Raw genomic sequence first — 12,019 nt, 5'->3', positions numbered from 1 at the left:
TACATGAGGAAACACACGTGGGCATGTGTCAGGTCCGCTCTGTGGGCAGAGGGAGGAGGATCTGAAAACTGCGCGTTTAATGAACTTTTTAGTCACTGTAAAGACTCTATATGAACTGAATCACGTCATGACCCAGAAATAACGTTCACACCCTGATTTATGTGAGAAAAGCAAAATGGGCCCAGAGTACAGAAACTTTAAGTCTTACTGGCCTCATATCTCTGCACAATTTATCTCAAAGTGTAGATTTTGGCTGTAGATACTAAAATTTCAAGCTCGATTTCGATACTGAGCTGTTTAAAGAAGTGGACTGAAGCTCTGTTCGCACGGGATAAATACAACCTGGGGACAATCCGTGTATCATTCGTTCATTTGTTTTTCAAAATAAAACCAAAAATAAGAAAAAAAAAAAATCTATTTTCTTCATCTATTTTCTTCATTATTTGTCTCCAAAACCATGATTCGGTTTTTCAGTTTTTGATTTTGTGGATAAAGGCCATTTCCCGGTTACGACTTAAACTGCGATGCCGGACTGAACCAGGACTAAACCAGGACTAAAGCAGGTCCGAGACCAGACCAGAACCAGACCGGAACTGAGACCGGAACTGAGACCAGAACTGAGACCAGAACTGAGACCAGAACTGAGACCGGGAACAGAACCAGGACTAAGAAGGGGACTGAGACTGGGACCAGCCCTGGACTGAGACCAGGACCAGACTGGATCCGAGACCAGGACTCAGACCAGGACTGAGACTAGGACTGAGACTAGGACTGAGACCAGAACTGAGACCGGGAACAGAACCAGGACTGAGACTGGGACCAGAGCAGGACTGAAAACGGTTTAGTCCTGTTTCAGTCCTGTTTCAGTCCGGCGTCACAGTTTAAGTCACGTAAACGGGAAACCGTTTTTCCAGCAGTTACAGAAGCGAAATTGAAGCAAGATCCATGTTTGGAATTCCGACCACGAGCATCGTAGCAGCTAAAGAGCCAATCAGGAGCGAGGTGGTTGAGGGTAATTCCCCTTCTCGCCTGCATCGCTGTCAGTCAAACCTGTTGCAAATCTAGTGGGAGCGACTTCTGCAAAAGAAGGAAGCTCTTTGGTCGGTTATTGATGTTCATATCTTGATTTACAGACAAATTGGCTCTATTTACACTGGAAGACATTTGGAAAGATGCAATGACAACTTTGGCGGGCTCTGTTTGCGGTAGTAAATCTGACATAATCTAGAAAAAATGAAAAAGTGTCCCAGTTTTCTTCATCTCCATGGCATTGTTTTGTTCGGCTCATCAACAGTTACAACCACACTTCAGTTTTCATCATTTTAATAATAACAAAATCATTTAAATGCATTAATCTCAGTTTGCCAGCAAATAATATTTACCCTGGAAGCCAAAAAAGTATTTTTCTAGAAAGAACTTGTAACCTTTCACTAGTTTTGAGCTGCCTGTGACATTGAAGATTTGTTTAGAGTCCCGTCCTCATGAAAAGCTTTAGCATGTTGTGAAAACGCTGCTGCTGAATCCATAGTTTTACCACATGCCCAGTATTGGGAACTACACCGGAAGTCCTGGTTTGTGACGTGAGCGTGAATAGAGCCTAAAGCTAAATTAAAAACAACAGGATCATGTAGAGTGGGTCAATATGAACATTTTAAGACCAAAATGAGGAGCCGGACAGCGGCGGTTACAGAGTGAGGGACGACGGTTTTTCAATAGAAAGTGAACCGGAGCCAGAGTCTGATATCTGATCCCTCATATTCCTGTTACCGTTTTGTTTGCTCCGCGGACGGTCACGTGTCGCTGTCACGGTGCAGCGTTGAGCCTCTTTGTGACGTCGCGCTGTTCTTTTCTCTGTACAGATCCGCCCCAGAGTCAGAGTGATGCTGTCGTCTCCCCTCCGCCGCTGACAGAACCACACGCCGGCGCCGAACGATGACATCACCGTCCCCGACCCTCAGTGACAGCAGCGGCTCCTCCAAACATGACAGCAACCAGGTATTTATGCTGCGTTCTAAACTATTGCAACAGTCGGGAAACTATGGACACCTGAGAAAGTTTAAAGGTTGTATGGAGGATTTTTTTTTTTGTTTCAAATTGTCAGTGAAAGATTAAAATACCATTACAGAGACGCAGCAGCTTTGTAACTATGATGACCAAAAAAAAAAAAGAACGAAAATCTATCAACTGTGGACGTGTTGAGGCCAGATAAACATCAGCCAATAGAAAACGAGGCTCCCTCATTTTCTATTGGCTGTTAGATTGTCAATCAAACTCCCTAGTATAACTGACTCGTCGGAGCGCGGGGATTACGTGGTTTACGCAGCGGTTCTTAGAGGCATTTTCGAACTGTCGCTTCCTCGCATTTCGCACAAAGTTTGTCGCGACGGCGGACGAGAATCCACGACCGGTTCGCCGCAAAAGAAAGTCCGTTTTTGAGGTCGCTGAAAGAAGAAGAGAAGTGGAAAAGTAGCAAAGCCAAACTGAGGTGATTCTTGGAGATCTCGTCCAGCGATGGCGCGACCGAAGCAGACGAAGGGTCTAAAAACTGACGGTCGCTGAATTACTTCTAGACAGGAAACTTCAACAGTAATTCTGAACGCGCACAAGGACTGTCGCTGTATTTCTCTTCCCTTAAAAAAATCCTCTATACAACCTTTAATGTAACGTTGTGAGCTCCTGCCAATAAATGTCGGCGACTCAATTTTGGCAGTTTGACTATTACATGTTCAGAAAAAAACGGTCAACTGTCAAATGATTTAATTGAATTTAATTAAAGAGGCTGTTTTTGATAAGAAAGAATACTTTTTTGAACAGAAATGGAGGACTCAGACTACGTTTATATGACGATGACCTGAACAGAAGACGCAAAAGTGGCGTTGCGTCTTTGCTTTTTATTCCGCGTTTAGATGAGCGTTTTCGGGAGGAAATCTGCGTGCATACGGTGACGCAAAAATGTGTGGAATTGGATTGGGTATGCATGCCAGATGGCTCGGTGGTGACACGCGGTGGTGATGTATGTGGCGTAAACATGTACTGTATTTTCCGGGCTATTAGACGCGCTCTTAAGTCTCTAACCGCATCAAAAAACGACCGCGTGCCCACAATCCCCATACACGAATCCAGTCAGGTGTCCCAGCACGACTTCAGTAAACTACAAAGCCGCAAACACACATGGAGCAGACAGCGACCGCACAGAGAAAAACACACACAGACACACTCATCACTCCACGCCGACGAGGAACGGAACCGAAAAAGCGAGCGCAATGTGCCACTTCTAGACACGACTGCGAACACGCCGACAATCCGTTGGTCCCAGACACACCCTCCCTACACGCCACAACTGAACAAAGCCCAGAGTCACCGTGAACGAACAAACAAACAAAACCACTCACCCATCACACTGTTGTGTTTCATTTAAAGTCCCACGCGGTTTATTTGTGAAAAAAGTTCGAAAATAGACCATTTAATAATCCAGAGCGAGTAATAGTGCGGAAAATACGGTACATGACCTGAGCAGATCTGACCGGAGTTTTGCATCTTGGGCAGTGTAGATGGAAACGCTACGGCAGAGCATATTAAACTTTTCCACTCTGGACGTGGTTTAAGATTTTTGCGTTTTTAAACCCCCAAAAACACCGTCACCATCTAAACGAAAGACACTTCCAATAAAATATTTTGTTGTTTATACCCGCAAGTGTTCTCATGTAAACAGGCCCATAGACATCATCTATCTGTCTCTTTTTTACAACTCCATCCTCAAACCTAAATCAAAACAAACAAATAAAACAACAGTGATGAGGTCCAGAGGTGTGAAAGCTCCATTATGGCCCTGAATGATTCTTTTAAAATGACCCCACACTCAGTGCAAGTTCAATAGACCTAACTAACAAACAAACTGTAAACAGACAGGTGTGTTAGTTTCAGAGTAGTTTCAGTGTAGTTAGCTCCTTCCTTCATAAGGAAGTGTCCACCAGCGCCTAACCAGAACCAAAGAAGCAGTTTGGATGAGCGGCGGAAACGTATTCGAACAAAATAAGCTTTTGTCCAGTTGACAAATTGAATTTCTCCTTTTGCCACTGTCAAGTGATGCGAAAGAAAGTCTAAATGTCACTACAAATGTTTTAGAAGACACTTTCTCTACACAAACACAACTTAACATAACGAAATGACCAAAAGACAGTTCTCCTTGTTTACATTTTTTCTGAGACGTAAATCCAACTGACTCATGTCGAAAAGAAACTGGGACATTTTCTCATTTTTCCTAGAGTTTGGCAAACTTATTACCGCGAACAGAGCCTAAAGGAAGTCATCATCACATGTTTCCAAACGTCTTCCTGGTTTGTGACGCGTGAATAGAGTCTGTTCAGTGTGAAAGTGAGAGTTTGGAGTCCAGATCTGAGCAGATGAAGCGGCTCTGGCCCTGTGCAGACAGACTGTGCTCTTATAAAAGTGTGAAACGGTCCATATTGTAGCTGCTGGCTGCTCCACACCGGCCTGTTCACTCACTCAGTCTGTCACGTCTCTGCAGTTTGACGACTAAAGAAGAGAGTAAGAAAGTCTGGAGGTATAGGCGAGTTTCATTGTTGACAAAAGCGCGCGTTGCATGCTGGGAATTATTTTGGTCAGCGGCCAGAAACACTAATTCAACATGACGGACGGAGCGAGAAAGCACGTAAAGGGTATTGATCCCGGTTATTTATCCAGTCTAACGGCAGAGGACCCAAGACCATTTGACCAGAAATTGGTCATAAGCATCGACGGACGACAAATCACCCTTTTCAACCCTACAAAAGGTGGACCAAACCAAATTTCTGGTCAGAATCTCCAACTACCTGGACAAATATTCACTTGGGCGATATCCACAATGACTTGGTGGAAACTCCTGGGCCATTCACAGCAGAAAAGATGAAAACCTCCAAGAGTCTCGATGTGTTGTTGAACTTGTTGGAGTCCACGGTTTGTTAGGATCTTCTACGTTTGCTCTGCGGATGTTTGAAAGTCGTTTAATTCACCGTTAGTGGTTCTTTTCACTCAGAATACGAAAAAGACATTTTCCTTCTTCCGTGCTTTCTATTTGTGCATATATGCAGCAGGAATTTACCATTATCGGGGATAAATACGCGAGGTTACGCACTGTGTTTGACGCTACCGTGTTTCTTGCCTCCGACCAAAATATTTCCCAGCAGCAACGCGGGCTTTTAATAACAATGACGTCAGCTGAAACTCGCCTATAAGGAACATTGTGATTCAGGTGTCCTCACTTCAAACTACGCCCCTGCAGCAAGATGTTTGTATCAGAAACACTTGTGGCTCAGTGGTCCTCCAACCTGAAGGTCAGATGTTCCGTTCCCACTTGGACCAATTTCTGCCATTGTGTCCTTAGGCAAGACACTTCACCCACCCGTCCTGGCTTTAACGTGCCTGTAAAGTCCAATACAAGTGTCTGGCATCATCATCGTTAGTGGGACACAGTTTTTGACCAATCGGACCAATATTTTGACTTTTTTGCAGTTCAAACATATTGGCAGAACTTAACATCGGCTGCTCTGTATTCTAAACAAAATCGAAAATACACATATCAGTTGATCTCTTAAATAAAATTGTCAAAACTAGACGAGGGATAATGCAGAGTGCTGTTAAAACACAGTTTGGTAGCTACAAAGTGGGTTTATTGTTCAGTCCCGCTTTACCCCGGGCAGTGTCGTTTCATTTACACTGTAGGAGTTTGTGTTCGACGTTTCCTTTGGCTTTTGTGTTGCCGTTAGCAGTTTGTGGATGTTTGCACGATTGTTGTTGAAGTTTCTTGGAAGTGAACAGTTCAGCTTTGATCGCCGCGTGTCTTATATAAAAGCGACTCACGGCGGAGTTCAGACGTCTGCAAACATGTTCTGAAATGCCTCGGATTCTTTGGCCGTCCAGAGTGACGTCGGCGCTCCCGGGCATGATTAAAATGTGCGATGTGATCTGGTGTTTAAAGACGCACCATGTAATTTCTCTGCGCGGATGTAACAATAAAAGTCTTATTTAGCCAGTCTCTCTTCTTTTATTGCTACTTATTTAGAAGTTTAGAAGTTGTGTTCTTGTAATATAAGTAATAAAAGTAATTTCTCTTCTTGATCAATAAAGTCTAAGTCCAAGTCTAACTATAAAAGCCGAGAAAACTCCAAAGACCATGATCCTTTGCTTCATTTCAGCACAGACAGCGTGAAGAAAAGCCGTTATTAAGCACTTTAAATCTTTGGATTTTGACAGAAAAGACAAACCAAAGGACGGTCGAGGCATTTTAAAGGGAGAAAAATAGCCTAGGCTCCACAAAATATCGCAATAAATATCGTACTGTGACATGCACGTCGTGAAAATATCGTATTGAAGGATTTGGATATCGTTACATCCTTAGTTGAGAACTTATTGCTTTGCCTGGAATGTTCCACAGCAGGGCATTAAACCCTTCTATCATTTATGCAGATTACATAATTTACAATTATTTATTGATCTGTAACTTGGCCTGGTATCGCCACCTGCTTGTGTCCATGGAGATGTACAACTTTAATGCCATACGGTGGAACATTCTTGGCAAAGCAGTAACGTCTTCATGGACACAAGGTTATTTCCCGATGAATTCAGATGCTGTTGTGGCAAGTTTGGGTTGGTTCAGAGCTTTTCTAATATTCGATGTTTTCTAGTGGACGGTTCTTCTGGAACAACGTGATTCTAAACAGTTTAAGTCCTGGACAAACTTGTTGTCCTTTTGCAGTCGCCAAAACTACAACAGGAAACGTCCACAACAGCTTCAGGAGCTCCAAACTCAGCTGTCCATCAAACGAATCATGATAAAACAATAAATTACTTTTACTTACGTTTCCAACTTCTCCGTTCCTTTACTTTTCACGTTGTAGTTCTTCTTCTTCACTTGCCGCTTGATCGGTCTGTAGGAAAATAGAGTCCCGCGGTCACTTCCGTTGTGGCTTTTTAATGTGTTGTGGCGTTTGTGTTTGTTGCGGCGTTTGCATTAAAACAGAGTCCCGCGATCATTTCCGTTGTGGCTTTTTTTTAGTGTGTTGTGGCTTTTTGTTGTGTTGTCACATCTGTATTTGTTACGGCGTTTGCGTTTGTTGTGACCCCTCTCGACTTCCGTAAAATACAGATATTTTACACAATGGCACAAATAATTGGATTGCAAATTTATTTTATTTCATTTTACCGTTTTTTATTTGGTATTTTGATTTATACTTTTTTGTTTGATGTTTTGAAACCGTTCTTTAAAGTATTTGACTCAAAATTGATTCCTTACCCTTCAGAGAGATTCACCAGTGTCCAGACTCTCTCAGACTTTTTGTCAAAGTATTGAAGAAGTGTGTGATGTTGAGTCCAGGCGAACAGAGTTACATCCACATAAAAGAATAAAATCTCTGAAATTACGTCATATTTCCTCAGATATTTTTTCAGTCTTGGAGCCGTACTTCTCTCCCCGGCGCGGCCTCATGTCAGCCGTTTCTATTTTTGCAGTTGTCATAGAGACTTGTTGTGTGTCAGTGTCGGCTCATCTTGGATTCCGTGGCGTTGTGTGTGTGCAGGACAGCTGGGAGATCGTGGAGGGCCTCCGGGGGGCGCCTGTCAGTATCCAGGAGCCCGACCGCCAACAAGGCTTCCTGCTCAAGAGGAGGAAGTGGCCCATGAAAGGATGGCACAAGGTGGGTACATATAATCCGTGTATCATTTGTTCATTTGTTTTTCAATATAAAACCAAAAATGAGAAAACGAAAAAACAACTGTTTTCTTCATTATTTGTCTCCAAAACCAAAATGAAAAAACAGATAACGATTCGTTTTTTCAGTTTTCGATTTTGTGTTTAAATGAAAAATGGAAAAAACGGATAATGACCGTTTCCCGTTTACATGACTTCTGTGACTGCGATGCCGGACTTTTACACCGCATACGGACTGAACCAGGACTGATCCAGGTCCGGGACCAGACCGAGACCAGACCTGGATCAGAGCGGGACTGAGACCGGGACCAGAGCGAACTCCGAGCTTTGACTCTGAGCCTCCACGGGGTCCGAGCCTCAACCTCGAGCTCCGGCCCTGCCGTGGGCTCTGAGCCTCTGGTCTGGTCCCGGTCTGGTCTCGGTCTGGTCTCAGTCTCAGTCCCGGTCTCAGTCTTGGTCTGGTCCAGGTCTGGTCCCGGCGTGGTCTCAGTCTCAGTCCTCTGGTCCTGGTCCCGGTCGGTCGTCCCGGTCCTGGTCTCAGTCTCAGTCTGGTCTCGGTCTCAGTCCCGCTCTGGTCCTGGTCTGGTCAGTCTCGGTCTGGTCCCGGTCTCAGTTCTGATCTCAGTCTCGGTCTGGTCCCGCTCTGATCCCAGTCTGGTCCCGGTCTGGTCCCGGACCTGGATCAGTCCTGGTTCAGTCCGTACGCGGTGTAAAAGTCCGACATCGCAGTCACAGAAGTCATGTAAACGGCCGTTATCTGTTTTTTCCATTTTTCATTTAAACACAAAATCGAAAACTGAAAAAACGAATCATTATCTGTTTTTTCATTTTGGTTTTGGAGACAAATAATGAAGAAAACAGTTGTTTTTGTTTTCTTATTTTTGGTTTTATATTGAAAAACGAATGAAGGAATGATACACAGATTACATATTATAATTATATTGAAGTCACACTGTTAAAGAAGGAGTATTATGCAAAATCAAAACTGTAAGTTTTAAGTGTAAGACTATAAGTTGCACTTTTTTCATGGTTTGGGATTTTCCTGAGACTTATCCTCCGGTGCAACTTATACATTAAAATATATAATTTCACACGTTTGTTATTTTCACACTGAAGCCTCGAGAGGGTGCGCCTTATGTATGAAAATAGACGAGAGAATTCAACATGAGTATTTTAAGAGTATAAGTCGCTCCAGCCAATAAATGAAGAAGAAAAAAACATATATAAAAATCAGAGACGTGGAACTGATATTTCATGTGTAAAGTCAAGTTCTAGTAATAACAACAGAAGAGAGAACAACAGACTGTTAACGTCACATATGAACAGTTCTTCAGATAAACTATAACATAAACAACAGAACAGAACAAGTTTAACAAACTCTCCATCTCACTCCAAATCACTAAATCCATTCAATTCTTCATCCTCGGTGTCACTTCTGAACAACTCCACGACCTCCGGAGGTAAACAGAGCTTCAATGTCGCTTCCTCTTCTGTGTCGCTGTCGTCAGACTCAGCATCAGTTCCAGTTAGAATTATTCGTGTCTTTCTGAATCCCGACAGGATGGTTTCGGTGTCACTGAAGTCCAGACTTTGTCCATCCAGTGACTTCAGGAAAGTTTCACGGTGCATCCTCCCGGTGTCACAAGTTTCTCTCTTACTCCAAACTTTTCTTTCTTCTGCTCGATTATCGTTTTCAGCTGCAGATTTCACCACTTGCAGTTTGTAATCTGCAGAATCTGATTTTGTTTTTGTGTTCATTTGTGTTCAGTCTTCTCCGTCGTCTTTATAAGTTTGTTTAAATGTAAAATTTTTCAGTGGTGCAGAAGTAACGGTGCGATCGACTGACATGATACAGACAGGACAGAGGCTCTTTCTGCAGGAGACATGCGCAGTAGAGCCAAGTGACAGTGGTACAGGAGGAACAGGAGCAGCAGATACTCACACACGAGACTAGAACCTCTCCACACTTCACTCTCAACATTTTAATATATAAGTCACACCAAAATAAACTATATATCCAGCTGTTCTACAATCTCTATATTTAAAAGATCAAATAAATATACTTATTTATATAAAAATATAAACGTTGTTAAGCTTTAAACTGTTTCAACTCAATTATGTGAGTTTGGAGATCGTTGGACACACAAATCGAAATCGCGGTCAAAATTCGATGAATTGCACAGCCTTATGTAACAGTAACCAAAATATTGTGTTATCTTGTTGTCAAAAGTCTCAATAATATCATAGGACCATCACAATATATCGAATCTCAAGTCTCTTTGCTTAAATTCAAAGTTATGGTGCAGCAACAGCGAAAAGAAACTGAGGGAACTACACAGACCATGATCCTTTGCGCTGTTTCAGTCCAATTTACACCATGAAATAACTGTTATTAAAGGTCGTATGGAGGATTTTTTTTTTTGTTTCAAATTGTCAGTGAAAGTTTAAAATACCATTACAGAGACGCAGCAGCCTTGTAATTATGATGACCAAAAAAAAAAAAAAGAATGAAAATCTATCAACTGTGGACGTGTTGAGGCCAGATAAACATCAGCCAATAGAAAACAAGGCTCCCTCATTTTCTATTGGCTGTTAGGTCGTCAATCAAACTCCCTACGTTTCTAGTGTAACTGACTCGATTACGTGGTTTATGCAGCGGTTCTTAGAGGCTTTTTCAAACTGAAGCTTCCTCGCATTTCGCACAAAGTTTGTCGAGACGGCGGACGAGAATCCACGACCCGTTCGCCGCAAAAGAAAGTCCGTTTTTGAGGTCGTTGAAAGAAGAAGAGGAAGGGGAAAAGGAGCGAAGCCAAACCGAGGTGATTCTTGGAGATCTCGTCCAGCGATGGCGCGACTGAAGCGGACGAAGGGTCTAAAAACTGACGCGTCGGTCGCTGAATTACTTCTAGACGGGTCATTTCAACAGTAATTCTGAACGTGCACTGGATGTAAACAAGCGTGATTTCTAGAGTAAAGAGGAGGGAGCTGTGGAGGAGGAAGGTGGTGTCACGCAGGCACAACATTTGAAAAAGGACTGTCGCTGTATTTCTCTTCCCTTAAAAAAATCCTCTATACAACCTTTAAGCACTTTTAGCTCTTAACTCTCTGTTTTGTGACAGAATCAAAGGTGTTAAAGGCATTTTTAAAGGAAAAATTGTATAATTCAATATCGTACCATGAGATGTATGCCATGAAAATATCGTACAGAGAAATTTGTAAATCTTTCCATCCCTAATCAGAACTGGATCACACTGAATAACCAAGACGAGCGTTTTCTATTATATTTGACATTACAAAGTGTCTGTATTTGGATTCTGTGCTGTTGTACTTTTTAATGAGTTCAATTCCCATAACACGATTCTTTCAGACTGACTCATCTTCTGCTGATCTCCCCGAATCCCAGGGGGAGCGCTCATTATGCACAAAAATGACTCTTTTGAACAAGTTTTAGTACAAAGAAAATATTACACAGAAGCGCACAAACGTTGTTGAGGAGCGTGAGACCGACAGGCGGATCGTGAAGCGTCGGTGATCGTCGTAATCTCCAGGCAGACATCTGTTTATTACAAGAAACCGTCTCTCACACGTAGACCATCGTAAATGAAAAACTTCAGAATTCACCCGCTCTTTTTCTTCTCATTACAATTCCAAGCAAAGAGGCACTAAAACTGGACTAAAACGGGACTAAACTAGGACTAAAACAGGACTGAACTAGGACTAAAACAGGACTAAAACAGGACTAAACTAGGACTAAAACAGGACTGAACTAGGACTAAAACGGGACTAAACTAGGACTAAAACAGGACTAAAAGGACTAAACTAGGACTAAAACAGGACTGAACTAGGACTAAAACGGGACTAAACTGGGACTAAAACAGGACGAAAACGGGACTAAACTAGGACTAAAACAGGACTGAACTAGGATTAAAACAGGACTAAAACAGGACTAAAACAGGACTGAACTAAGACTAAAAGGGGACTAAAACAGGACTGAACAAGGATTAAAACAAGACTAAAACAGGACTGAACTAGGACTAAAACAGGACTGAACTAGGACTAAAACGGGTCTAAACTAGGACTAAAACAGGACTGAACTAGGATTAAAACAGGACTAAAACAGGACGAAAACAGGACTGAACTAAGACTAAAAGGGGACTAAAACAGGACTGAACAAGGATTAAAACGAGACTAAAATGGGATTAAAACAGGACTAAAACAGGACTGAACTAGGACTTAAAACAGGAGTGAAAACTAAAACAGGACTGACTAAAACAGGACTGAACTGGGACTAAAACGGGACTAAAACAGGACTAA

At 42.5% G+C, this 12,019-nt stretch overlaps 1 protein-coding gene across 2 annotated transcripts in view; it reads left to right on the top strand.

Moving 5' to 3' along the window:
• Window positions 1-12,019, top strand: part of LOC110172316 (oxysterol-binding protein-related protein 3-like) — a 94,122-nt gene that overhangs the window by 43,725 nt on the left and 38,378 nt on the right. For both annotated transcript variants that reach the window (XM_055157659.1, XM_055157660.1), the window contains exons 2-3: window positions 1,860-1,995; window positions 7,575-7,691. In XM_055157659.1, coding sequence (XP_055013634.1) covers window positions 1,933-1,995; window positions 7,575-7,691 — 180 coding nt within the window. In that variant the 5' untranslated portion in view covers window positions 1,860-1,932. The remainder of the gene's footprint in view (window positions 1-1,859; window positions 1,996-7,574; window positions 7,692-12,019) is intronic.

This window comes from Boleophthalmus pectinirostris, unplaced genomic scaffold, assembly GCF_026225935.1.
Source record: "Boleophthalmus pectinirostris isolate CB_2022bp ecotype Guang Dong unplaced genomic scaffold, ASM2622593v1 HiC_scaffold_21, whole genome shotgun sequence".
NCBI lineage: Eukaryota > Metazoa > Chordata > Actinopteri > Gobiiformes > Gobiidae > Boleophthalmus > Boleophthalmus pectinirostris.
This window is presented reverse-complemented; position numbering and strand designations above follow the sequence as displayed.